The 27686-nt window shown below is 55.3% G+C and overlaps 2 protein-coding genes across 8 annotated transcripts in view; one reads left to right on the top strand and one right to left on the bottom strand.

Annotated features, from left to right (window-relative positions):
* Positions 1 to 6564, top strand: part of VWA2 (von Willebrand factor A domain containing 2) — a 44328-nt gene extending 37764 nt beyond the window's left edge. For both annotated transcript variants that reach the window (XM_037063873.1, XM_037063872.1), the window contains 3 exons: positions 1568 to 2119; positions 3014 to 3139; positions 3979 to 6564. In XM_037063873.1, the coding sequence (XP_036919768.1) occupies positions 1568 to 2119; positions 3014 to 3139; positions 3979 to 4097 (797 nt within the window). In that variant the 3' untranslated portion in view covers positions 4098 to 6564. The remainder of the gene's footprint in view (positions 1 to 1567; positions 2120 to 3013; positions 3140 to 3978) is intronic.
* A 457-nt stretch (positions 6565 to 7021) lies between these two features.
* AFAP1L2 (actin filament associated protein 1 like 2) overlaps positions 7022 to 27686 on the bottom strand; it is a 91113-nt gene continuing 70448 nt past the window's right edge. For 3 of the 6 annotated variants that reach the window (XM_037063869.1, XM_037063870.1, XM_037063871.1), the window contains 16 exons: positions 26657 to 26747; positions 24042 to 24125; positions 20992 to 21197; positions 19591 to 19770; positions 18586 to 18675; positions 17463 to 17547; positions 16832 to 16936; positions 14257 to 14468; positions 12220 to 12365; positions 11322 to 11433; positions 10464 to 10700; positions 10205 to 10379; positions 9802 to 9957; positions 8913 to 9106; positions 8694 to 8810; positions 7022 to 7890 (listed from right to left, as the gene is read on the bottom strand). In XM_037063869.1, the coding sequence (XP_036919764.1) occupies positions 7864 to 7890; positions 8694 to 8810; positions 8913 to 9106; positions 9802 to 9957; positions 10205 to 10379; positions 10464 to 10700; positions 11322 to 11433; positions 12220 to 12365; positions 14257 to 14468; positions 16832 to 16936; positions 17463 to 17547; positions 18586 to 18675; positions 19591 to 19770; positions 20992 to 21197; positions 24042 to 24125; positions 26657 to 26747 (2217 nt within the window). In that variant the 3' untranslated portion in view covers positions 7022 to 7863. Of the gene's footprint in view, positions 7891 to 8693; positions 8811 to 8912; positions 9107 to 9801; positions 9959 to 10204; positions 10380 to 10463; positions 10701 to 11321; positions 11434 to 12219; positions 12366 to 14256; positions 14469 to 16831; positions 16937 to 17462; positions 17548 to 18585; positions 18676 to 19590; positions 19771 to 20991; positions 21198 to 24041; positions 24126 to 26656; positions 26748 to 27686 lie in introns of all 6 variants that reach the window. The other 3 variants (XM_037063867.1, XM_037063865.1, XM_037063868.1) reach the window with 3 other exon arrangements.

Genomic DNA, 27686 nt, shown 5'->3' with positions numbered 1-27686 from the left:
GTGCACATGCACACACAACTGAAACAAACATGTCGTGGAATGGTGCTTGTCCTGTCTACCTGAAGTGTGTTCTCAGATTTCCCATTGAAGTTGGGCCCCATGAAATTGATTCTGTGACCCTCCATTGGGAGGTCTAGAGAATGCTGCCCCCTGGGAGCAGACATTCCTGTCGGTGGGCAGGGCTTGGCCCGTGGTGCGGGACGTGGGAGCTGAAACGTGTCCTGGACGGGACCCCCAGTTTCTCCCGCAGGGGTGGCAGGAGGAAGCCGCATGTGGGATTCAGCTCCTCAGCCCCAGGGGTCTCTCTGGTGAGACCTTCCTTCTTTCCCCCCTTGTCTACTCTCCCCGTGGCAGCCAGAATAGGTTTTTTAAAAAGGTTTCCGATTTACAGCGAACCTGTGACAGGGATAGGGTTCTCATGTGCTCCACACCCTCTGTCCCTCTTGTACGATGTTAACGAGGCGCACTTGTCACAGTGAAGGAAGCCATGGTGATGCATTTTTAAAGTCCATACATTATTCAGATTTCCTTCGTTTTAACCTAATGTTCTTTTTCAGTCCCAAGGATTCCCTCCAGGACACCACATTACGTTTAGTCACTGTCTTCTTAAACTCCTCTCGGCTGAGACAGAGTGGTTTTTAACAACCTATAAATCAGATCCCCTTACTCGGTACTTAAAGGTTTCCAGTGGTTCCCCTCTGCATTTGGAGTGCAAGCCCAACTCCTGCTGGTTTAGGAGAGCTCCCTGCGGTCTGGTCCCCGAGCCTCTCTCTGCTGCTCCTGCGTGGGGTGGGGAGCCTCAGGGCCCCTCCCCCACCTCCAGCTCAGACTGACTTCAACTCCTCAGAGCAGCCCTGACCACACGTCCGACCTACTCACGTTGCTCCTGCTGGTCCCTCTTGGAGTACCCTGCTTTTTCCCTCGTGGCTGCTCATCTAACTTGTAACTCCACATTGGATTCACGCCTGCCTCCCCAGGGTCTGTCCGCCCTCCAAGGCAGGCGTCGGCCCGTTTTGTCCACCTGGCACCTTTAGTACCTTGTATACAGTGCATGGCACAGGGAGGGTGCTCAGTAATGGGGTGGGTGAGGGGACAGGTGAGGTTGCTCTCACAGAGGGGCCTCAGAGCTCAATGGCTTGCACGTGATTGACAGACATTTCTCTCATAACCATTCACAGGTGAGTGGCCTGGGCCGGCAGGGTGGCTTGGCTACCATGTTGTTCTGCCTCCAAGTCCAAAACCACTTTCTCAGCAGGAAGGGGTGAGAGGGAAAGTGGAAGGCAAGCAGCTTCCTTTTGAGGCTATAACTTGGAAAACGCACAATTACTCCCAGTCATATCCTATCCGATAGAAATCAGATGCACGGCCACACCTAACTGCCAGGGAAGCTGAGAGTTTGGTCTAGCCAGGCATGCCTACGTCCCACTGATATTCCAGCAGAAGGTGGAGGGTGGCCACTGCGGCGGACAGACACTGGACTGCTGTCAGCACCTTGCTGGCCCGGTCTAGAGGCGGGGGCTCCACCTGGCAGAGCCTGACCCTGAGGCCACTCTGCTTGCTTCCGCAGGCTGCCAGGCGCGGCCGCTGGACCTGGTCTTCCTGCTGGATGCCTCGGCCTCCGTGGGGCCTGAGAATTTTGCCCAGATGCAGAACTTTGTGAGACGCTGCAGCCTCCAGTTTGACGTGAACCCTGATGTGACACAGATCGGCCTGGTGGCATACGGCAGCCGGGTCCAGACAGTTTTCGGGCTGGACACCCACGTCACCAGACCTGCAGTGCTGCGGGCCACGAGCCAGGCCCCCTACCTCGGTGGGGTGGGCTCGGCAGGCACAGCCTTGCTGCACATCTATGACAAGGTGATGACTGTCCAGAGGGGCGCCCGGCCTGGTGTCCCCAAGGCCGTGGTGATGCTCACAGGTGGACGGGGGGCAGAGGATGCAGCCGTCCCCACCCAGAAGCTGAGGAACAATGGTGTGTCCGTCTTGGTGGTGGGCGTGGGGGCTGTGCTGAGGGACTCCCTGCGGAGGCTCGCAGGTCCCCGGGACTCCCTGATCCACGCGGCGGCCTTCACAGACCTGAGGTTTCACCAGGACACCCTCATCAAGTGGCTCTGTGGAGGTGAGTGGGGGAATCCCTACCCTTCAGGGCTGCTTCCAAGGCGGCCCATCTCAGCCCGAACCTTCACATACATCTTTACAAGGCACACAGCTCTTCCTGACTACTGGGTGCCAGGTTCTGTGCTAAATCCCAAGTTCATGTGACGTCCTGTGGTAGGCGCAGTCATTTCTAGAGCCTGAATGTCCTATTTTGACATTCGGGCTCCAGAAAATTTAACACAACTACCCCTCCCCACACTTGAGAGTGTACGTACTCCATTTAAACAGAAGACATCTCTGCCCTGGCTGGTGTAGCTCAGTGGATTGAGCGCGGGCCTGTGAACCAAACAATCGCGGTTCGATTCCCAGTCAGGGCACATGCCTGGGTTGCAGGCCAGTTCCCAGCAGGGGACTCAAGAGAGGCAACCATACATTGATATTTCTCGCCTTCTCTCCTTCCCTTCCCCTCTAAAGATAAATAAATAAAATCTTTAAAAAAAAACAGAAGACATCTCCGATCGCTAGGATACCAACACATCCCTCAAAGTTGACACTGACCTTGGTAGTGAACGCCAGAGCAAGGAGCCAACATAGCCAGGTCGACCTGGCTCCAGGGCCTCCTTTTGCCTCCTGTTTTCAAGTATGTGGCCATCCTATGGAAGTGGTGCTGGGAGCCTAGCACATCCGAGAGAAAGTCTCCACGTGCATGTGGGAAAGCCGGGTGGAAGTCAGCTCTCTGACCTGGCCAGGCAGTGTGGAGCACCATCCACGTGCCAGCCTGTGGCTTAGGGGCCCACGGCGGCACCAGGATGGGTAAGACCCCATCTCCGGGGCCTCACAGCTCTATGGGGCTTCCTTAGGGGAGGGGGGCCTTTGAGGCTGACCCAGGCTGCGCCCGCTGGGCCCTTTCTTGTAGAAGCCGAGAGGCCCATCAACCTCTGCAAACCCAGCCCTTGCATGAATGAAGGCACCTGTGTCCTGCGCAACGGGAGTTACCTCTGCACGTGCCGAGACGGCTGGGAGGGCCCCCACTGCGAGAACCGTGAGTGGGGTCCTTGCTCCACCCCTGTGAGCTGGGGGTGGCCGAGCCCAGGGAACTCAGCTGAAGTCAGGTTCCGGGGTGTTGGCTCCATGGGAGGAATCATAGCATTGTTTGTTCGCACAAGAAACACGTAGCGACGGCCTCCCATGTCCCAGGCATCCTGCTGGGTGCGGGGAACCTAGCAGTGAGGGACACGGTCAGAGTCTCTGCCCTCGTGCAGCTTCCGAGCACGTGGGGGAGCCGGACAGTAAATAAGGAGAAGGTGCAGTAGACTGGATGCTACTCCGCACGCGAGCAAAATAATGGAGACCGGGAGGAAGGCTCCGAGGGAGGCCTCCGTTAGGAGTACGGTGCTTCCAGAGGGACTGGGTGACGGAGGGTGCGAGCCCAGATGTAGGTGGGCGGGTAGATGTGCTGGGAGCTGGTGGGAGTTTTGTTCTGAGTGTTTCCACTTGCTCAGTGAAGTGGGAGGAATCTGCTGAGAGTGAGGGTGGGGAGGCGGTGCAGGAGGCTGGAGGAGTAACCACCCTGGAGAGAGGCGGACCAGACTGCCCTTGTAGAGAATGGTTGCCGGGCAGCAGTCCAGGCCCACCTGGGGCCCGTTTGTGAGTTCACAGTTAGAACGCCGCAACCAGGATTCCCGCTGGAGCCTTGGGTTCTCAGTTGCTGGCAGAGGTTGGCTTCCTGGAGGCCGGGGAGTGGATCAGAAGGGCCCTTTGACCGGCGTCTTTCGCTTGGGTTGTGGAGTAAGAACCAGACGTGCAGGCCCCCCCATGGCTGCTGATTGGGTGAGAGGACTCAGACTCACCTCACGTCCTCAAAGTTCGCTTCTTCCCCAGGAGCCATGAGAGGAGATGCCCTCCAGCCAAGGGGCTCCCGCCGCAGACAGCCTGGAGCAGGGCAGCAGCCAGGCCCCACCCAGCAGCTCCAGAGAGGGCCTGGCCACAAGGGACACTGAGAGGACGCCTGGCCTCAGCGGAGCATCCGTCTCATGGGGTCCTGTGTGCACCTGCCTCTTGCTCTGTCCCAGACCCTTCCGCCCACTCCCTCACCCAGGGAGAAGAGATGTCCCAGCTACAGACTGTGCTGCTTAGGGACACGGTAGCAGTTGGCTTCACCCCCTAATGACGCTGTTGAAAACTCCTGACGTGTAAGTAAATGTTTGCTTTCTGTACCCAGCTGTGCCCTGTTGAGCTTGTCCCCGGTCATCTGCCCCTTGAGGAGAAACAAAGGAACCTGGAGACTTTGGAGGGCCTGTGTGAAGCTCACTTGGCCCACCCAACAGATGGCCCATAGAATGTTGTTGGGACAGTGGCGCTCACCGGAGGCAGTGACTAGAGGATCATCGGGACCTGTCGCAATGGCATTTCAAGACAGAAAGTGTGGACCTTTTCACACATCCTTCCATAAAGATGTCCTAGAGGCATTCGTGGTTTTTTGTTTGAAAAGGAACCTGAGCGGCAGATGTGATCTCTGCCGGCTGGATCTGTGTTGGGGAGAGACTCGGAAAAGCCGCAGACTGGAATGTGGCTGATCCACCAGCGTGTTTGACTGTGGGGGAGGGGCTAAGGGTGCAACCAGCCCTCGTTCTGAGGGGCCGTGTGCAGCTGGCCTGGGTACCAGGCCACATTCTCTTGGAGGGTGGGGTGAGGGGTTCCTTCAGAGTTTGCGTAGGAGGGGTGAATTGTGGCATGTTTATGGAGTGCTTTGCTTACTCAATCCTTTTAGTGGGGCAAAGAGTGGTCGAATTCTTAAACTCAGCAAATAGAGGAGAAAGACACTTCAGAAGGGTTTCATTTTTCTTTTATACAGGTCTTACGCGGTCTAGGGCCTTGTTTTGCTTTGTATGTGTGGTTTTTAAAGGATGTCAAGAATAAACGATGTTTGGTATTTATTGAACGGAAGTATCTGTATCAATATGGAAAAGAGGTGTTGGTTGGAATGCGCTCTGGCAAAGCCAGCCTCCCTCACCCCCGCCGTATGCAGGTGTCGGTTCTTCCCACAGGTCGTGTTGTTCCAGGCTGTTTTCAGTAGAAACGGTCACGGAGCTCTGACCTAAACCCAGTCACTCTGTCATAGCCTTCCCCTTTAATATAGGTAGGGTCATGCTTTATATGCAAATGCTCAGGCTACCCCTTAGCTTCTAGAATGTCAGGATTTCGGGTGCTGGGAAAGCACTCGAAAGAGGTGGTCACCGTGGTGTCAGATGTTGGAAATCAAATGTCTCCTGGGCGAAGACTGGCACTACAGTCCTTTAAGTTCAAGGGATAGTTTCATTGCTGATATTACCAAGCTGGGCTTGGCAGAAGGCCACATTGGAGCAAGGCCTCGTGTCCACCCAGGAGGTGCCGATAGGTCAAGTTGGAGAACTTACATTAATCCGTTGTCTTTCGAATTCACACCAGTTTAATCATTTTATAGTGTGGGCTGTCTGGTTCAAGGCTATTTGGATGCCCCATTTGAACTGCTTGAACTTAAAAAAAAACCCCACAAAACTCTGGGCTACATATTAAAAGCTTACTGTTTCTAGTGTGAGGTCCTAGGTCTTGAAATTTTTTATTTTTTATTTTTTTACCTTTTCTAGTGAAGGCACCACTGAGTAGTTGAATCCGTTCAATGTTCCAATAGCAGCAAAGGGAATTCAAGCTTCCTTCTTTCTTTTAAAAGAAATTGGCTTTTAATTATATAGGATATTTAAAACATTGCCAGTAAGCCATAAATCTTTTGTTTTCTCTGAATGATCCTCATTCCTACCAACTGGCTGAGCAAGCTTGTGCGAATATTTGATTCTTTCCCTTTTCTAGAAGAATATCATTTACAAATAATGAGTTTTGTCTCTTCCTTTTGGAGCTTTATACTTTCTTTTCTCATCGTTCTGCGCTATCTAGGACCTGCGGAATAATGTTTTAAAAACTAGTGGCAATGGTGTACCTGGATGTGCAGGGGCGTTTTCACCATTAGGGATTATTTTCTGTGGATTACTTTGTGAGGGTAAGGATGCTTCTATTCCCAGATTACAAAGACTGCCGATTAGGCGTGTGGAGATTTGTGCCGTGTCTCCCTCTCGATGGTGCTTCTCACATTTAACCTGGTCGTGTGGTAAGTTACCTGTGAGCATATTTTCAGTGGCTGAACCACCTTGATTCCTTGGGTAAACACTGTCTGGTCATGACCTTCAAACACTGCGTGAATGTGCTTATTTAAAAAACAACAAACCCCAAATCTGGCTCACTGAGAATACTGATACAATGAAAGACAGCCTGAGGCAACAGCAAAGGCCGAGTTGACAGGGGAGCCTGACGTGCCGGAGCCATGGGATTCTGAGTTGCAAGAAAGTGCTCTGAATGGAGTGGTTGGAGGAATATGTACTCTCTGTTCTGTAAAGTCAGCATAGCTCTGATACCAAAGCTCCAAAGGAAAAATGCAAAACAGAAACCAAACCTTATTATGGGGCATAATGAAGAAGTCTTACAGAAAAAATATTGGCAGATTTTTGTCATTTTAAAAATAAGCATATTTATGCTAGGAATTTTCTTAATTACTACTTAGGCAACTTTCTGAGCACTGGTTTCTTCCCCCCAGGTATTATTTAGGAATGCGTTTAACTGCAAGGAGCATTGATTTTCGGTCACTTGTATGACCAGTTTCTGCAGGTGTTTCTAGCAGATTTAGCACATTGTTAGTTATACTATGACAATTCCATGCTACTTGATTTAAAGACACTTAACATCTCTGGCTAAGACCCCACGTTGTGGTTCTACCAGTTTTTATTGCACGTATTTTGAAGTTCGGTGAGTAAATAGCCAAGATGGTCCCCCCTTAAAGGAGAAGTCACTGAGCCGTGCCCCAAATCATCCCATGAACTATGAGACAACCCCAAAATGCAATGAACATTTTATTCCTTTACAAAAAATTTAACTCGCCACTTGGTCCAAAGACACCAAGTGTTTATGACGGAGGAAATAAATGCCCTGGGATTAGAAAGACAAGAATGAAAAGGCCTTTAGTGTCCAGGAGCCGGCGTCAGAGAACTCTGGTCCACAGCCCCGAGGGAGGTGAGGCGGATGGCAGATGAAATGTTTCAACCGGTGCCACACAAACAATGTCCTCGAAGACGAGAGCGGGCAGCACTGCCCATTTTACGAGAACAGGGAGCCCACCCCAAACAAAAACCCTTTTTTTTTTCTTGGAAGGGGCCTGGGCAATAAGCACAACTTAAAAAACGGGGACTACGAGAGCATTATATTAAATAACTCTTCTCTCAAGAATGGCCTAGCCACAGGACTGAATCTGTAAACACAAGGTAATCTTTTTTTTCTATGGTGATGTAAAAAGTCCGTTGATTCTCAACAGACACTTCTCTGTTCTAAATTACAGGATTTATAGAATACAGTGTCACTTAAAGTCCTTAATTTAGTGGGGACAGTGCTTCAGCTTGGTCCCCCAAATTTTCTCCTGTTAACCATGTCTCTAAAAGCACGTCCTAGATGGCATCGATGCTAAGATCATGACTCCTTTTTTCTGTTGAACTCTTTCTTTTGCGGTGAAAAGGGCCAGAGCCGCCTCCTGGCTGACGCTCTCCATGCGCAGCGCCCCTGTCCTGCTGTCTCCTGCCTCGGGGACTCACCCTGTCACACAGCTGCTGCTTTAACGAAGACTTGAACGAAGCCAGATTGTCACCAAGGTCCATACTGACAGCGGAGTCTTTGGAGAAAGCTTGTTTCCTAACTTGTTCCTTTCTTCTCCCATTCCTAGGGTGCCATTCAAATACCGGCGCCCGCCCCCCCCAAAAGAAGAAAGTTAGTTATCGGCTGTAGCAGTGCCCCAAGCCTAGAAACAGGGGGGGAGAGAGCAATCATGTTTCCTACCCCCTGTGTTCGTCACGGTGCGGGGCACCCAGTAAGAGGCCCGGTGGCGGTGGCACAGGACAGTGTGCTGGGAGAGACTCCCGTGCACTCGAGGCTTAGTCATGATTGGTGCAGGTGCCTCAAACCACCACCAGCGAGCAAGCAGGAGCGACGTAAGGAGCCGAGTTTGCCAACGGCACAGGCGGCTCTGGGCGCGTCCCTTACTGCACGCATGTGTAAAGGATTAATAACACTTTTGTCCAGCCCTCAGGGAAAACCCAGTCATGGCATCCATTCAACACTGATGCCTTCCCGAGCCTTTTGTCACCGGCTGGCTGGGAGGTTTCCGGCAGCTCATGTCACCTGGATGGATCAGGTCAGGTTTTCACGGCAGCAGTCCCTTAGAATCGCTGGCTTTGTGATTTGAAAACTGCCCAGTTCCAGTCTGTCCCGAGCTGTAGCTGTCCCCCCAGCCCCAAGAATCTATGGGTGACCTATGGGTGGAGGGTAGTGCAAGAATTCGTGTCCTCGGGCCGACTGGTGAGAGCCAGAGACTGAGCCAAAGCTAGAGTGGAGGCCCTAGGCCGCTTCTGCTGAGTGGTGGCCAAGGCGGGAAAGCGCCACCTGGGTCATGGGAGGGACCCCAACTAAGAGACCATTCTGCTGTCCACTGGTGGCTGTGAAGGAGGCCGAGAGTGTCCACTTACCTTGGCTTTCTGGAGGACGGTGCCTTTGCCCGTGACCATGACGGAAAGAGGTCTGTTCTTGAGCGCCGTTGCAGAGTTGACTGGGGTACAATCTGGGGCAGGGGCAGCAGCTTTGGGCTGTGGTGACAGGAGAGAGTAAGGCCTGTGCCAGGGGGAGAGGGACATGGTCCCCCCCTCCCCGACTCCAGTCCAGCAGCTCAGGGGAACCGTGGCACTCACTTGGGGGCTCACATTCTCCAGGTGGGTGGTGTCCACTGTGGTGCCCAGCGTCACAGGCCCGGCCTCGGCCTTCTTCAGGTTGTCCTTCACCTGCACGATGTTGAGCTCGAGGTCCACACGCCTTCTCTCCTCAACCCTGCACTGCTCATCAATTTCCTTCAGCTTCTGCTCCAGGCTGACCAGGACTCCCTTGTCTAGAAGGGAAATTTTTAAAGATATTATTTATTTTTAGAGAGGGGAAAGAGGGAGAAAGAGAGAGAGAAAGAAACATCAATGTAGGGTGCCTCTTACACACGCTCAACCTGGGACCTGGCCTAGAACCCAGGCATGGGTCCCGACTGGGACTCGAACCGGCGACCCTTTGGTTCGCAGGTCAGCACTCAATCCACTGAGCCCCACCAGCCAGGGTGGAAGGGGAATTAAGTCAGTCGTCTGCAGGGAGGGTCCTTTAAAAGGCAGGTGGCTAGGAAATGGCTGACGGGTGATCCAGGATGATCTGGGAAAGAATCTAGAGGGACTCGGATTCCTTGGCAAGCGTCCTAAGTCTCTGAAGGCTGGAAATTAAGGATGATGCAGGGCAGGTGTGGTTAACGCAGGAACGATGACATGGGACCGCAGGAGGAGGCACTCTGTCCAACGACGGACCGAGGAGCATACATTTGCTTTAAGTAAAAATAAAATGCAGGTCGAACGGCAACTTTCCGAGGCGTCCTCCTCTAGCTGGCTGTTAAAGTCACCTGTCCTAGAGGTCGGGGTCTCTCTGCACAAGACAGCGACCTTTCAGACAGGAGGGAGGGGACTTTGAGGGGGTCCATGCACCTGTGCCGGAGGGCGGCAAGGCCTCGGACCTCGGGCCGGGTCCAGGCTCCTCCCCTGGGGGGCCCCTCACCTGTGCACTTCACCAGGGTCTCTCTGAGCTCCCGCTTTTCTTTCCGGAGCTGAGCCAGGTGCCCCCGGATCTCTTCCTTCTGCCTCTCCAGCCTCTCCTTCTCCTCTGTGTACCGCTTCACCTCGGCTTCTGTCCGGTTCTTGCCAAGTTTGATCTCTGCAGACCCAGAGAGGGGAACCTGCGGGTCAGCCAGGCTGGAACATGAGGGTTGACCCCAACCCACTGCACAGGCTCAGAGGGAACCCGGAGCTCTGACAGGGAGTCAGAGCCCGATGCCAGGCCGGCCAAGCAGGGGCGGTAGAGGAAACGGGGCCCACTCCTTCTTCACTGTGTGACCTGGGGCAAGTCCCTTCGCCTCTCTGAGCCATTTCCAAGACATCTAACTCTTATCCAGCACAGGTACCTGCAGGAGTCACCCTCAGCTTGTCCTTCACAGGTGTGCCGGCCCCGGCTGGGGAGGTGGCCAAAGTGTCGGGGCAGCTCAGTGGGAAGGAGATTTTTTGCTGTTCGGTCTGGATTTTGACTGTCTTGATTCTCTGCGAAGCCTCCTCGGGCTCTGGACTCTCCTGTTGCATTTGCTTTTGGGGAAAACAAACACGACTCAGCTGGCTGAGGGGCCTGGGAAGGTGGGGCCGGCTCACCAGCTGGGGGGCGACCTGTACCTGCAACTCAGGGGCCTCTGCGGATTTGATGAGCAGCTCGTCGGCAGTGGGGCCCGGGTCTGCAGGGAGAGGCTCGGCAGGAGGGTCTGGGCAGGGCGGAGTGGGGGAGCACACCAGGGTCTGGGCGCCTGCTGGGCCGTGCAGGAAGGACTTGACCGGCGTGAGGTCCAGGTACACGTGGTCAGGGGTGGGCTCGCTTGGAGCATCTGTGGCAGAGGTGGCTTCCTCGGGGTCCACCTGCAGTGGAAAGAGGCAGGGGGCTTTCACCACTGCCTCTGCAACCTGGGCTGGAGGGGCAGCACCCACCTTGCCTCAGCTTTCCCATCTCCTCCCTGGGTGGAGTGGGCAGGCACCCTCCCTCGGGGAAGCCCCTTGTTGAGCTGGAGTTAGAAGGTGAGGTCAGGGTTCAAGTTCTGGGTCAGCCACTCAAAAGGTGGGAGACCGAGGCCATGGTACTAACTCCCCTGAACCTCATTTCCTTAACCTTAAGAGGACAGAGTGATGTACTGCCCTACACGGTGGCGAGGACGAAGCGGGATAATCCACAGCAGCCCTGAGCACCGCACAGCGTCCAGTGTCCGACCCGTGGAACCTCCCACCAGTGCGATGACCCCGCCTCCTCGATGGCCAGTCCCAACAGCACCCTTGCGCTGACCGGGGTGGGTAACCAGCCATTTCACCCAGACGAGTCCCAGGCCAGGCGGACTGCCCACCCCAGTACCAACGGGGACTGGCTGCCCCTAGATTTCTGCACTCCTGGCCCTGCGGGTGACTGGGAATCCACCTCTTAGGGCCAAGGTGACACGGCACTGAGTTTGGGCGGCAGGAGGACCGGGCTGCCCCCGCGCACATCCTCACCGCGGCCGTCAGCTCTGACATCTCCACGTCGTCGTACAGCAGATCCTGGCGGTCTTTGCTGGGCAGCCCGTCGATGTACGTGTTCGGCTCTGAGAACTTTCTCTGCATTAGTCTGGAAGACACACAGCAAGACACGGAGAGGAGCATTCGAGATGGGGTGGTGAAAGCCATCGGCCTCAACGAGCACGTGACGAGAGGCCCCGTGAAAGCTGAAGGCAGGGTGGGAGCCTGGGGCCTCGCTCTGGCCTCATCTGAACGCTCACTCACTCAGCAGGGGCAGCTCCTGCCTCTGCTCCCAGGGCTTCGGTACTGGAACTCGGTTCCAGACTTCTCTTCCAGAGAAACTTCCCTTTCCCCAGCACCTCCCCCACCACCACCTTAGCATCCTTTTGCCATCTTCGGACTCCATTGTGGGGTCTCTGACAACAACAAAGCCCTTTCTTATTCCATCCCCATGATTCACTCAGGGCAGCAGAGACCAGAGACTTGCCCCATTTTGTACAGAAGAAAAGGGCCTGCTTCGTGTCTCACGGGCGGCCCCTCACTCACCCGCCCGGACCACTCCTCCCCCACTGAGCCCGTCAGCTCGTCTGGAAAGCTGGAAGTAGCACTTCCACCCTGCCTATTCCAGGCTGCACCCAGAGCGGGGTTCTTAGGAATGTGCCCAGCCAACAGCAAGGGATGTGGAGGGTCAGGACATGTGCCGGCTCTGCCGTAAGGAAGGAGACCAGCTAACCTAAGTCAATGCTGCAGCTGCTCAGGGCCTGGCTCAGCTCTTGGCCCGCTGGCCGCCAGGCTGACCCTGAGTGCTCAGCAGGCCACCAGAGGCCAATCTGGGCCTGGTGTTAGAAGCATCGCTGCGCGGAAGGGTGCGGAGCAGAAGGCCCACGATACTCACAGCAGAGAGCTTTTGGCCGCACTCACAATACAGGAAACCCGGTCTGCATCCACGTAGTCGTAGGTGAATTCCTCCGGGTCTGTCTTGGAGCCTGACTCGGAGAGCAGGAGGCCGAGCCAGTGGCCCATCTCCTCAGAAGACTTGGCCTGGGAGGAGGCAGAGAAGGGTGTGAGCAGGGCTGCAGTTTGCCGCCCAGTGCCCAGCCTGCCACCACTTCCTGCCACCCCCGGTCCTGATGCCCACCCTGGACAAGGCCTCCGAGAGCCAGGACCCCCAAATAACATCTGCCACTGGTGATACCTTGATGCCACATCAGTGATGCTGTGGACATTTGTCCTAAGCATCACGTGTGATTTATATGCATGCATTTCTAGAAGGCTAATTGGACCAGGAGAGAAGTATTAAAATCACACATATTTTAGGTTGACACCTCAACTCTTTGAACTGTGACATGTTGGTGCATCACCCTAAGCCGTCCATACAAGACTGCCTGGATGCCCTGCTAAGAAATAACATTGAGCCCTGGCCGGTGTAGCTCAGTGGATTGAGCGCAGGCCTGTGAACCACACAATCTCAGTTCGATTCCCAGTCAGGGCACATGCCTGGGTTGCAGGCCAGTTCCCAGCAGGGGACTCACACATTGGTATTTCTTTCTTTCTCTCCTTCCCTTCCCCTCTAAAGATAAATAAATAAAAATCTTAAAAAAAAAATAACATTGAACTTCATTCTCAATGGTAGGTTCAATAGTCCAGATGTCTTGAATACCTTACACTTAACACTTAGCATGATTCTGACAAATCGTGAACTAAATTGCGGGGCTTGGGGTTTCCCTGGGGCACAGTACACTCCGATTAACTACATACCCTGGTTGTTCCTATTAAAATGCCCGTGTTGCTTCTTGCCCTGATAATGAGAATAAGTTGGAAATTCCACAAAAACACCACAGGTTTGTTTTCATGACGAGAAACAGCCACCAGCCGGGCACCGCACAACCTAGCTCCGCCACCTTATTGCTATGGCTTCTTAACCAGGGAGGCAGCTGTGCGCTGAGGCTGACACTTAGCTGGCCCCTTTCCCCTTTATTTTCTACGTGGGTGTCTCAAATACAGCATTTCCTGGCATCCCTAGTGCCTGCTCCCATTCTGTCTGCCTTGGGCCACTGTAACAGTGTCCTACCAGGTCTCATTATGTTCCTTCTTGACCCCTTTCCATCCGCTCCCCACGACAGGTAGACAGAGCACCTCAAAATCCAAATCTGAGCAGGCCACCGCCCCTTGAAACCCAGTGGGTCTCGCATTGCTCTTAGGAGCAACCCCCCTTCCCTCCCACCACTTTCTGGAAACTGTTACTAAGTAATCAAAGGTGATTAAGTAAACATCTTCCTTGCCTACTAGAACACAAGTTCCATGACGGTAGAGAACATATCTGTCTTGTTGATATGTTATCATACTTAGTAGATAACTTGTTAACTGGACAGAGATGTACAAACTTGTCCCTGAGAAGCAACTGGGGTGTGGATCTTTTGGCCGCTAGAGGGCAGTAGTGAAGCAACATTTGGATGAAGCCGCCTGGATAAAGGACTAGGCAGAATGGGAGTGTGAACTCTGGCTCCGACCTGCCCAGCTCAGTGCAAGGCATTATGCCACCTTTTATTTCTGCAAATGTGACATCACATTAAACAGGGTGGGGAGTGGGAGAAATGTAATTGTATCACAAACCCGATTCTTCCCCCTAGATAAGCCCTTAACTGGCATCATTTTTACATACCAGGCTGCATCTGGTGGTACACAGACCAAATCCAACCCACTGTCAATCCCCAGAAGGTTTTCCAGCAGCTCAGAGTTATAAATACCCCTTGTGCCCTAAGTGCAGGAAGTAGCTCATTGTCCACTCCTGTAACACAACCGCCCTGAGGTCAGAGAGGGAATGGAAATTTTTGAAAAAGCAAACAATCTCAGGCAAACAAAACAAAGGAAACAAAACAGCCTGGGACTACTTGCAGCACCATGTGCGCCTGCCACCCCCAGGCCACGGTACCTCGAGCTTGGCCAGCTCCTCGCCGTGGTGGAGGATGCGGAAAGAGTACAGGTGGTCTGGGCTGGGGTCGGGGACCACCTCACAGCCCACCAGGTTCAGGGGCTGCTGGGCCACCTTGCTCCGGTTCCGGTCCTGATAGAAGTGCAGGTGACTGTCCCTGACGGAGCACCAGCGAGACTTCCACTGGCTGTTCACCAGCACGTTCAGGTAACCTGCGGAGGAGGCGGCGGCTGCAGGAAGGTCTGGGTGGCTGCCCCACCTCTGGGCCTCCTAGGACTTCCCCCAGAATCTCAGTTCCAAAACTTGAAACTCACAGAGGGGGTGAATCTCCCAGCATATTCCCTCCCCCTCCTTCGTGCTATCAGCTAGACTCTCCGAAGTGGAGCTCTCCTGCTGTCGGGGGAAAGGTGTGTCCCAGGGAGGTCAGTTGCACCTTGAACTACCCCAGGCCCCTCTGTACGTGTACAGGACAGAGGATTCCCCACCCCAGACCTCATCACTGCCCTGAGAGCCCAACCTACAGCAGCCCACCTCTGGTCCCTTAGGCCTCGGGCAGGAAGCTCGTGGGCCTCCCAGCCAGGGCCGCCTCATTGTAGGTGCAATCCCCTTGCCTCTACAGCCTTAGCTTCCCTGCTCTACCCCGCCCCCACGGCCTTGCCATCCCCAGGTCACTCCGTCTCAGCCTGCACAGTCTTCTTCCACTTGGCCAACAGCTCCCCAGCCTCCCAGATGCACTTGGCCTTGGCCCTCCCTGGATCCTGCCCTCCCTGCTCTGCCTTCCTTCCAAAAGCTTGGTTCAGAAACAGTGAAACTCTGCCCCGACATCAACCTCTCCAACCGAATGCTTCTCAAGGGCAAGAACCTGGCACATTCATGTCCAGCGACCAGGGTCTGTGTGCCGCAGCTTCTGTATCAGGGAGCCGCTTTTTCGGACAGCATACAGCTTGCTGGGGGCACGCTCATGGGGCAACCCCTCCCCCACTCCCCCGTTCCCATGTGGTTGCACGTGTTGTGCTCAGCTCTGCACTTAGATGAATGTGTGGGGAGCTGACACCATGTGTCAAGCACAGCCTTGACCCTGGGGCTGTGAAGGTGAGGAAAAGCCCGTCTGCCGAACTCTCCCTCCATGCCGCTCACCTTCCCAGGGACACTGGCTGACAGAGTGGGTTCCTTCCCCACTCTGTGGGCTTGGCAGTTGCTCGGAACCTTACCCGGGATAAGTAGGCTCACGCAGCAGGGTCGGAATACACAGCCAACTCCCCACCCACCCGGGGGCTGACCACCCAGTTGGGATTGTGAATTTCCCAGAGCCACGTGAATGTCACAACGCGGCAGCACAGTGGGAGAATGGGAGCCTGGCACCTAGGACCTCTTGCCCATCTGGGCAGGCACCCCACCTGCCCATCACAATTCTCTGGACCTAGAGAGGTGTGAACCCAGACCTCCAGGCTGAGAGAGGCGTGAGCACTGATGCCGATTCCTGGGAAGTAGAGCGTCTGTGTTCCCGCCAGCCCTTTCCCAGCCACAGGGGACAGGGGCATGTGTTGCTGCTTAGTCACTTCCAGCAATAACCCAGCCACACCTCCCAAAGTGACTCACAGAGACCAAGCTCCCATGCCCAACGCCATGGCCTGAGGCCACAGGGGGCCTTGGCTGAAGGAGCAGCTGTAAAGGTGAGCCATCTGCTGCCGTCCCCTTCCACCCTGGCCAGCCTCAAAACACAGAACAAACTAGGACTCAGGAGATGAGCCCGCTGGGACATGGTTCCATGAGTAAGAGGAAAGGGCCAGAGGTGGACGATAATGGCCTCCAGGTCCCAGGGAGAGCTATAGCAGTGAGCCCCTGGGTGAATGCCAGCACAAGGGCTCACCCAAGACATTTTCTGGGCAAGGTCTCTCTCTCTCCTGACCTCCGTCTCCTCAAGGCTGAGTGAGGGCAATAGCGGTGACCTCTAAGAGCCCACCAGCATCCAATGCACCCTCTGTCCCGGCAACGAGGGCCTCTGTCAGCTTCTGAATGCGTCTCACCTGTCTGCATCTCAGTCTTTGCTCCTGCCCCCAGGTGCCATCCCAGCCCATTCAGCCCCTGCCTGTCCTTCAAGGCCCAGGAAGCCACTTCTGTCCACAGAGTGGGCAAGGTTCTTTCTGCCCCTGAGTCCTTAACAGCTACTAAGACAGCAGGTACGTGGTCACAGAAGTAAAGCTACCATCTCTGCTGAGCGGTAAGCGCTCAGGACTATCTTCTCCACCTGCTTGGTCCCCTTTCCATAACACTGTGCCTGTCAAGCTTCATAAATATGGATCAAATGAACATATTTTTAAAAGACCATTAGGACAGCAATCCATTACCCTTCACTTGCACAGATCTGGCCCTGCAGCAAGAGACACTCTGGTTAAACCGAGAGAACTACCTGCGGTGAAGATAAACAGACCCCGAGCCACAGGCTCCCCACTCCTGAGCATGGCTAGAAGCAAGACCTAAATCCCCCGTCGCCACTGTCTGAACTGCCTCCCCGGAGATGGGCTGCAGCCTAGTGGACATGTCCCGTGGTCCAGCGGGCGGTTACGATTCTCACTGGAAGTTTCGAGGGACCTCTCCGGGGGCTCCAGCAAGGCAGACTTCTTCCTGCCCAGGTTCATCAGGTTGCTCAGTTTGAGGCCAGGAGAACATTTCTTCTTGACTGTCCGGACGAGAGAGAAAGCCCTCAGCATCGCACACGGCTCACCCACGTGTCCTTGTGACAGATGCAACGGAACAGAAGCCCCTTCCCACTGCCCCTCCCTGCTCAGGCGTGTGTGCATGCAGGTGTGCACACAGACTCCCCCCCCCAAACCAGGACCCACAGCCCAGGGGCAGCTGTGTCTGGATTCACACGCTCAAGGGGGCACACCAGCTTCTCTTGTAGAGTGTGTCGGCACTGGAGAAACTTTACAGGCCATATGGGCTCCAAGACACTTACAATGGGGTGGGCAAGCAAGAAGTGAGATACTGTGCTGCCCCCAGCAGGTCAGGGAACTTGAGTTTGGCCATCAGTCCCTTCTCCCTAGACGTGGTAGCTCTAAAGTATTTCCAAGTGGCTTATAAATTGGAGGTAGGCAGGTTGGAATTAGCCGTCCAATCCACGAGGGTGGAGCCACACAGCCAAGTCTCCCAGCCTGGGCCCCCTCCCCTCCCCAGCCTGGGCTGAAAGCCATTAGCGTTGGTACCATCTTTGGTCTCTGGGGCCTCGGGGTGGCCATCCACGGAGCTGCCATACTCCAGGGCTGACAGGTACTTCTCGGTCGAGTCTGGCTGTGGGAGAGAGAGACAAGTGAGTGATCTTATCTGGGAGTGGTTACCTTGGAGACCACAATCTAAGAGAAAACAACAGATTACTCTAGGGGTCACCCTGGAGCCAGGCCACTGGTGGGGTACGGGCTGGGGTCCCCCTGGGCTCTCTGAGGGACCTGCCTTCACACTCCCTCCCTGAGGGTCCCCTGCCCTGACTCAGAGCGCTTACTCCAGACTCTGCAAAGTAAGCCATGGGACCCCCACCCACGGGACCTGGCCACAGGACCACGGCACTTGTGCCCGCCCAGGGAACACTTGTCTCTTACCCGAACGTGGAGAAAACCCATGCCTACTCTGATTTGTGTTTCTTGTCAATGACCGAGCACTAACAGGCAACCCCACAGCCCTTCCTCAGTCACTCGTGGTGTTCCTCCGTGGGGTGGCCTGTGCCTTCCCAAAGAGCAAAGGGCCTCCTTCCCACTCAAGCCCTCAGTGTACCCTCTGCTGTCCTTGTCAGGGGTGGGGACCCCAAGGTGAGACACAGTGATCCTCACGCTGCTCAGCTCACACCCGGGCTTCGGGGCACCTACCTGCAGGTACTCAGGGACATGGAATGTCACCCACGGGGTGGCCTGCCCCTTGGTCGGTACCCAGCCCAACCTCCTTGACTTGGACCCTCGTGCAAGGGGCCTGACAGCTCCATGCAAATGAGCCCTTCGGTTCAGGTCCACACCCAGATGGCCCCCCCAAGCCCTGGGACCTCTACTGGGGAGTAAGCGGGAAGACAGCACTTGGGAGAATACACCTCCCCGCTGAAGAGCGGAGGGCAGAGTGCCTCTGTCCCGGTAAAGCTCCCCCGAGCGCCACCTGGCCAAGCGAGACTACATTTTAGGTCTGCATCCCTTTCTTTAGTTTCTGGCAGGCCGGGGCCCCTGCCCTGATAGCCTTTCTTATTAATTGGGCTGAAATGTGAGAACAAAGCTCCCATTTTTACACTTTTAATTTTCATGGAGAAAATATGGCCTCGAACAGACCCCCCAGGGCAGAGTAGAAACTTACCTTCTGACAGTTTAGGCGCTGGGCATCGGGGCTGTACTGGTTTCCCTCGGTCGCCCCTTCTGAAGGCAGGCCGCTCACCTCCTGGATGACCTGAGTGAGGAAAGCCATCAGCAGAGGCCTGGGCCCCTGAGGCCCTTTGGCCCAGCCTGAACTCACTGAGGCTGGAGGCCCTCAAGGCCAGGAGAGTGGGCAGAGGTGAGAGAGAAGATGCATGATTTCCTAAGAACAGAGAACCACCCAACCCCAACACCTGGTCCACATGTGGTTTCGGGACCAAGCTTGGCAGACTGTGATGGGGTGAGGGGTAGGCTTGTTCCTTAGCCCCCCTCTCTCCTACAGGCTCCCACACATTCTGGGGATGGACAGGGCAGGGGTTTCTTTTACAACCAAGCCCAGTGGTGGCCAGAGCAGACAGACCTCAGCTCTGCAGGCCGAGGCTGGGGCCACCACAGGTCAGAGGTGGCTCTGGCTATGCTAAGCAGCACCCCTGTGCTCCGAGCCAGGGGCCACCTGGGCGAGTCCCAGAGTCACTCACCACCTGACCTTCACTGGTCCCCTTCTTCCCCTTAACCCTATTCTCCATCCCAAAATGAGGACATCCATGTGGCTCAGCTCTCGACATGTGGTTGAATGGGTTACATTTGTTCAGAGAGCATGACCCGAGGTGAGTACTTAACAAGTGGCAGCCACGTCTGTTCTTTAATAAGGAGGCTGATGATGCTCATCAGAAGACAGAAAACAAAGCGATTTCAGCTGGAGCCCCCAAGTCCAGGTGACTGACAAGGACGAGCAGTGGGGTCCGGGACCCACTTCCCCAAGACTGACAGCTGCCACTCAGAAGGCAGGAGGCTCTAGGAACCACATTGCTGACCCTTTGCCCCTGACAGCATCCATCCGTCTTGGGGAAAGCCGGGGAGCTAGAACTGCAGGCCCCCCCAACCCTGGGACCCTGGGAGCCCTGGCGGGAAGCAGGTCCATCCCCCCGCCACCTGGGGGCTCCCTCACCCGGAGCCACTGCTCAGCCTGGTCCTTGCTCTGCAGGCCCAGGACGATGACGTCGGCGTTCATCGGCGTGATCTTCAGCTTGTGCTCCTTCTTTCGCACCTGCTTCTCCTTGTGGACGACGCTGCTGCCCAGCAGGTTCACGTCCAGCTGGGGGCTGTGGTCCTTGGAGGATTTGTAACACTGGAAGGAGAGAGATGAGACGCTGTGTTGCGGGGCGCTGGGCCTTGCCAGGGCTTGTGGAAGAGGGGCCGCCAGGCACGGCAGGACCCACTGGGAGCTGGGCTGTGCCCAACAGAACCAAAGGGCCGGACGCCCCAGTGCCAGTGCAGAACCGTGACCTCAAATATCGGCAGCTCGGTCTCAGTGTCAGCCCAGGCAGGCTGTCTCCAACCACTGCCAGCCTCCTCCTCTCTGACCTCAGCCAGGGATGATGCCCAGGACCTGCTTGTCTGGGCTTCTCTCATCTCCCTGGCTGCTGAACCATGTCTTCCGAGGGCGACACTCATGTACCCAGGGGGGAACACACTTGTCCCATCTCCCCTCCTCTCCACATTTCTTGCTCAGCTCCCCCCCAGGAGGGGGTCCACAGGGAATGAGGACTAGCATTATCCTCTGCTTAGTTAGGGAGATGATGTCATCAGCAAAGAAAGGAGGGGGCTTGCTTCTCCTACCAGGGAAAATACTGTGCCCCTCGGTTTCTCAGGTGTGCAAGGGGGGTCCTCACAGGAGCACCTGAGGGACCATCTGCACTGAGCAGGGCACCCTGTAACCAGGGAAGGAAGAACACTTACAATGGCGCCATGCCAATCTGAGCAGGGCATATGACTGTGAATTTGACTTAAGACACCAGGAAACAGGGCAGTGGTCAGAATGGTGTCTTCTGATGTTGTTGTGACGTCGGAGAAGACCCCTGCCCTGGGATTCCAGGCTGCGTGACAGCACCCGGCAGAACTGGGGCTGGGCAGGAGGCTCCACCCACAACCACCAGTGGGCAGGATGGGAGCAAGAATGGGCTCTCAGACCAGGGGACAAGAAGTCCCTGGAAAAAAGGGGGGTGGCATGGGACAGGATGGCAGGGAGGTGGTCACCACAGCCCCGCTTCGAGAGGCTAATGCAAACAAGCAGACTTTTCCAGTTCAGAAAAAGCACATTCCTAGAAGCTTGATCAGATTTGGATTTAATTAATTTGGGGGGCAAGAAACCATAAAAACCAAATGAAAAAAAAAAGAGAACATTCATTCACATTTGCAAAATTGTACATACAATTTTAGAGTTAGGGAGCAATGAAATCTGATATAAAAGAATCTGACCACCTGGTATTAGGGACCAATTCCTCCTCCCCCATCATCCCCCCACACACACACAAAAAAGAGACCAGAACACGATCTGAGACCAACTGACCAGGAGTCTGGTGTCCTTGATGACGCAGAGCTGCTTGGCCCACTGCCCCAGCCACTTCTTGCGCCACAGGAAGGCGCAGATGCGGGCGTCACGCATCAGCTCGATGCCGGCCTCAGGGGAGGGCCACTGGTGGGGGGCCAACTTGCCCTTGCTGCTCTCTTCCTCGTCGTAGGACTCGTAGGAGCTGCTCACGGCCTCTCCATCCTCTGCAAGGCAGACCCGCTTGGTCACATGCCCGCGTCCCCATTGGGCGGGGCAGGGGATGCTCTCGAACATGCTCGTTTGTTCAGAAGGGAGGGGAGCAGGCAGCAGGCAGAAGCAGCCACTGGCCCCCAGGCCCCAATCCACCTGCCTCTCTATGACCTTGAACCAGCCCCACAGTTGCCGACCACAGACCCAGGTAAAGCTTCTGGGATATCACTGTCTCTGGCTACATACACAAATAACTTAAAGCCAGAAGTCTTTCCCTTTTCCTCCTCAAATCCTGTCATCTCGGATTCCAGAGACACCTGGGTAGACACTGCCCTCTGATGGACTGACTGCTGGCTCTGGGGAAGGCTAGTTCCCCGCTTGGGGCCTCTGCTTCTTCATCGGAAGGATGAGCAGTGGGGTGAGGATCTTCCTGAGCTTGGCACTCGGTCATTCTAAGTGGCCAGGAGGAAGGGGTCACCATCTAAGCCCAGAGCCAGGCACATGGCCAGCTGCCTGCCTGGCTGGGCCTGCTCCATCCCTGGGTTTGTCCTAGGAATCGGGTGGGGGTGTGGCTCCAGGGAAATCCAAGGCAAAACAAACCAGAGCAGGAAATGGCTTTCAGGGGGAGGGGCCATCTTGCCTTTCATTCCTCAGTGCCCCCTCCTAGTCATAACCTTTCAACAAATCCATCTCTAGCTTCCACAGACTGCATTCTCTTTCCCTCCCACCAAACACCTCCCAGCACAAGCTCCGCTCCTTCCGCCTGTCTCCCAGCTCACACGCTTCCTCCATCTCTTGGCAACAGGCCAACCTCACATCTGTTTTCTGTTCCAAAGAGTCCCAAAACTCACCAGGCACAAACTGGACCCAAATCTAGGCACACCCCACATGCCTCAGTGCCTGCCCCCTCTACCCTGCAAGAGCTGCGCTGTTCTCCAGGCCTCCCTGCATTATCGGAGGCTGAAATAAAAACTAGGTGAAGAGAAAAGTCAATAAAACCCCCAAAAGCAGAACACAGAGACCACCAGGATTCCTGGTCCAACCCATGGTTCAGCACTGGAATCCCGTCTATTGTAACCTTGATGCTGCTCCAGCCTCTCCTTGAATTCCTTAATGGACAGGGAGCTCACTACCATACAATTGCTTCCATTACTTGGCAGCTCTAACAGTGAGAAAGTGGGTCCATCATCTACTTCCCTGTGACTTCTCCAGACACGCTCTGTCTCCTGGAGTCGGGGGGGGTGAGTCCTCTCTCCCCCCCCCCCCCCCACATGATTCCCTTCCGAAGGGAAACATGTCTCGGGCCCCTGCCTTCCCTTCCTTCTGTTACCGGCGTGGCTGGGTTCTATACAACCACCTTTGGATTCCAATACAGGACACGGAACGAGGCCACTGCCATAGTTACTCTAGCTACAGTCCCGATGAAAATGCGCTCCAGGTGGTTTTCCCGTTTCTGAATCTTATACCTGTCCAATAAGCAAAGACCGAAAACAGTGGCACTGGCCAGCGGGGGACCCTGAACTCTCCTACTGCCGGTGGTCACGCCGGTGGACACAAGCCCCTCAGGAAAGGGCCTGGCAGCCTGTTGATTCAAGAGCCGTAAAAACACCCAGGCCCTTTGACCCAGTAATCCTGGTCCTGGCAGCTTATCCTCGGAAACTAGCTGTACAAAAAGGAAGGAAGGGGGGAAGGTTACACGCATTAAGATATTAATTCAAGCAATCTAGCAGCCGGCAGGAGAGGAATGGGGGCAGTACGACTGGCGTTGCACAGGCAACAGTAATCAATGGGAAGTCTGAAGGCTACTCTGCAACTCAGTGAACCTGGGGGCTGTGGGGGAAAAAGCACCCTTCACACTGTACGAGGGGTGTGGGTCGGTAGGGAGCCAGCAGGGAGAATTCAGAGTAGCTGATTTGATGTGGTGCGGGGAGGAGGGTGGTTCACGTTGAAAAGTCCTCACTGTCAGGACGGTTGTCATCTGTACAGTAAGGGAAGTAAGAAGACAGGGGCAACGTCGCTGGGACCCCTCCTCCTTCGGGAACAAACATTAACGTGGGCCCTGGCCGGCGTGGCTCAGGGGATGGAGCGCAAGCCTGCAAACCAGAGGGTTGCCTATTCGATCCCCAGTCAGAGCGCGGGCCTGGGTTGCGGGCCAGGTTCCCTGGTAGGGGGCGCACGAGAAGCCACCACACACTGATGGTTCTCTCCCTATCTCCCTCCCTTCCCCTCTCTCTCAAGATAAATAAATAAAATCTGAAAAAGAAATTAATGTGGGAGGCTCTGGGGTTCGATGTGAGGAAAGCGGCCCAGTCCCTTGCTTCTGGGGCTGCCCCACCTGTTCCAAGGAGAAATCTAACACCAGCCGGCCACCTCCAGGGGGAAAGGGGAAGCTAACTGGGAAGAAACAGCCCATCACAGTGCTCAAGCTACCCGGAGGAGTTGGAGGAAGTTTAGGGCAAGTGTATTAACTTTATTTCTCCCCCAAAGCAATCGTTGCACCACCATAAATGTGGGGCATTTTTACAACAGGAACTTGGCTTCCGGGGGTCGCAGGGCGAACAGAGGTAAAAGGCAGGGATGTCAGACACCTCCGTCCCCACGTCTGCAGTGCCCCCTGCGTGCTGTAACCTGACCGAGGGAACAGAGGGCAGAGCCACCAAGCGGCAGTGAGTCCTTCAGCCACGCGTTTGGATGCCACAGGCGGGGGTTGTGGCAGGATGACACACAGCATGCAGGAGCCAGGCATGAGGACAGGGAGAGAGAGAGCAGTGGCCACGCTCGGGACATGCGCCCCGTCTCTGAGAGCCAGGCAGCAGGCACAGAATCCCAGGCATTCCAGCTCTGGGGACCAGCAGTACCCAAGGTGATGGTGGCGTAAATGACTCCTTCAGGCACCTGTACCCATCTGGGGACTCGAGTGGGGGGATCTCTGCCAGAAGGACCTGTGTGAAATCCAGAAGCACAGAGAAAGGCAAGATAGAGACAAGATGAAGAAGGGGACAGCCCCAGGAAGGACACACTGAGAGACACCCAGGTGAGGAGGGAGTGGCTGTCTGCCACCAGGTATTAGTGCTTTACTGCTGGAGGCACGGGCTGGTCTGGAGAGGCCCCCGCCCGGCCAAGGACTTCACATCCCAGCCCCTTCAAATGCAGATACGGACACCTGGCTACTCGTCCCAGTGGAGTGCCGGCAGGTGCGTGTCACTTGTGGCTGGCGCATGTAAGACGCACACAGGGGTTCTCGGCTCTCTCTTTGCAGAGGATTCTGTGGCCTCAGAGGGTGGCCGAGCTCATGCTGGAAGGAGTCTGGGCACCCACACAGCCTATGGACCAGTAACATCATGCTGAGCTGACTGTGCGTGAGAAGCAGACTGGTACTATGTCCCCATGAACCGAAAGGGGGTGACCTGTGAGGACAGCTGTTGCCCCAACAGCAGACACCATCAGAGAATGAGCTGAGGTTGTGGGTGAGCAGGTCAGACACTCTTATCCGCTGCACAGGCCATCCGGGTGCTTCCGGAAGTTTCACTGGGGGAGAGGACTCTGACCCTGTGCGGCAGTGTGGGGACGGTACTGACACAGCAGGACAAGAGACCAAGACAGTGGTCTTTGGCGGGAAGTCAGCAAAATCGCAGCTGGCCAACGAACTAGAGTGAGGGGCTGAAGGCCAACGGCCACTGCTCCTGGTGTTACCTGTATGTCTTACTCCTCAAACAGGTGTGGGAGACAACACACAGGAACTGAGAGCAGGCTGGCTTGCATCACAGGGAAAGCCACCCCTGCATGGCAAGTGTGGCCCGTTCTCCCCATGTCCCCCTTGGTCCTTGTCCCAGCAGGAGAGAAAAGGCAATCTCGCATCTTCCCACCCCCTTGCTGCCTTGGGGACGACCCCCAGTATGAATTCGCAGTCCAGAGACAGACACCAAGACAGAAGGCTCAGGTCCTTCCAAGCCCTTGTTTGTGACAGGATGTGGTGTCTGCCCCACAGAGAAGCTCCTGGGAGCGTCTGGGAGGCAGGCCCCAGCTGGCACAGGCCACACCCAAGACAGCGCCCTGGGCCTGAGATGCCGTGGAGGTGAGGGGCCCACCACGGTGAGTCATTTCTTCCTCCTTCCAGACGCAGCCAGACAGCTGCTACACACCCTCAGGTTGCTCTGAAGTCACCGCCTGGCTGGTGACCCCCAAACATCTCATATCCTCAGTGAATTCAAGCTCAGACCAAACAGGGCCTCACCTCCCACACAGTTCCTGGGGCCATGGGTAGCAGGTGAAGTGTGAAGGCAGAGAAGACTCCTCTTACCTGCCTCCACGTGACAGGTCCCGTCCCACCCTTGGTCCCGGTCCCATTCTTTATGGAACCAACAACGCACCTGTCGGTTCATCCCCCTCGCCAGGACTGACCCTGGTGTCTCATATCTGAAAATCGCTCTGTGCTTTCAAAGACCTTCCCGTACAAAAGAAGGAGAGGGAAGCAGGTAAGAAGGAGACAGTGGGAGGACCAGAGTCCAGCAGCCTAGAAGAGGTCACGACCATCTCCTTCTTCCAGGACCTTTGGGGCCTTTCTGGGTTGAAGAATTCCTACACCGAGAGCATTACTGATGCGATTTCCTCAGGCTGAGAGCCAATTGCCGAGGACAGATGGCCAGGGTGGGAGCCCTGCCCCTTAGCACAGATGACCCTTCAAACAGCCAGACTGGCTGCCAACAGACCCGCCAGTCTCATCTGGAGAGAAGCCAGTCCTCACCGCGGTCTGCCGCTGACTTCCGCATCCCCACCGCCTATTTCTCCCCACCCCTCCGCCTCACCTGCTCCTGCTCTGCAGGCCTCCTGGTTAGTCCTCAAACACAACAAGAGCTCTCCTGCCTCAGGGCCTTTGCATGTGCTGTGCTGTCGGAAAAGCTTTCCCTGCCGTTTTCTGCCCCATCCACTTCCCACGGCACTCGCGTTCGCACTATCAGACAGGCCTTCCCTGTCTCCGTAACAGCCCCCTCTGGCTGCAACCCAGCCTCTCCTGCTTTCCATCTTAATCATTGCTTGGCACACCCTATGTTTCTCTGTTGCCTTCCTGCTGAGCTCTCTGGCCCCCCGAGCTCCTGAGTCCTGGAAGTGTGCTTGGCAAGTGGGTGCTCCTTTGCCAGCACACCTGTGTCCTGCACACCTGTGTCCTGCACACCTGTGTCCTGGCAAAGGTGTGCTGGCACATTTCTGTGCTGAATCCAGCCACACCCAAGTGGGAACACCGAGAGCATCAGGCCCATAAGCCAGCTCCTGCGGACCAGGCCGACCCCTCCTTGCAGGCGGGCTGGGTCTGCGGTAGGTCTCAGCTCCCCAGCGGAACGGAAGCTCAGTGTTCTGTGGCCAGTTCTCAACTTGGACAATGCTTGCTGGCAACAGCGGCCTGGACTGCTCTCTGCTTTCAGCACTGGCACCTCTGTGGGAAGTGCTCGAGCCCAGCCCTGGCCCCAGCATGTACCGTTGAGGGACACGTCATATGGCTCTGCTTCTTCATAGTAACCCTCTGGAGACTCGGTCTTGGGGATGGAGAGCTGTTTCCGTTCTGGACTCTGTGGTGTGAACAAATAAAACAAACATTTTTTAGATACGATGTACTGGCAGCAACTTGGAATTAATCCTTTGGGTAGAAAGAGGAGGAAGTCCAGAAGAAAACAGGCCCAGTGGGACTTTCAGCAAGTTGGGAGGAAGGATGTGGAGCGCCAGGCCCTGCCTACTGTGTCCACACTGCACCCCACGGGGGGGGGCTGTGGGCGTGGTCCTTAACCTCACGGAGCCTCGGCTTTCTCCCCTGCAACAGGGGGCTTGGGTTCCCAGCACACACACGAAATGCTGTCACGCCCCTGACAAACAACACACACAAAGTCCAGAGGGTGTCAGGCTGCTGGGGTGGCTGTCATGGCTTTGAAATAGAATATGCTTTCTCCAAAGGCAAGGGCTAAACACAGGCGCGTGAGGGACGACGAACAGGTCTCTAAGGCTTGGGAAACTTGTACCCTAAGTTCAGTCATTCGTTCATTCGGCAAATACTGGATGGCTCCTGCGTACCAGCCGCAAAGGATGCATTCAGACGGTCGGTCCTACGAAAGACTTACCTGTATTTTGCCGTGTATAATGCATACCCATGTTTCTATGTGCATTATAGATGGAATTACTATATCCATTATTGTACCCATGGTATGTAATCATTGTGCCCAGGTATAATGCCCATCTGTGTTCTTCCCTAAAAAATTTGGGCAAAGAAAGTGTGCATTAAACATGGCAAATACAGTAAGTAGGCACTGAATGTTCACAGCTCCTGATCAAGTATATTGTGAGTAATGCTATAATAGACAAAGTCAAGGTCAAAGTTCTGTGGGAACCAGTATGGTGTGGGGAACCTTTAGGGCCAAGGAAGGATGCTCAGAGGACAGGATCTTCGAGCTGAGTCTCAAAGACAACCCTAGATTCTTATGTGGCATAGGGGTGGGGTGAGCACAATTTAAACAGAA

This window comes from Sturnira hondurensis, unplaced genomic scaffold (assembly GCF_014824575.4).
Source record: "Sturnira hondurensis isolate 20B ecotype Veracruz unplaced genomic scaffold, ASM1482457v3 Scaffold0014854, whole genome shotgun sequence".
In the NCBI taxonomy this organism is placed as follows: Eukaryota; Metazoa; Chordata; class Mammalia; order Chiroptera; family Phyllostomidae; genus Sturnira; species Sturnira hondurensis.
This window is presented reverse-complemented; position numbering and strand designations above follow the sequence as displayed.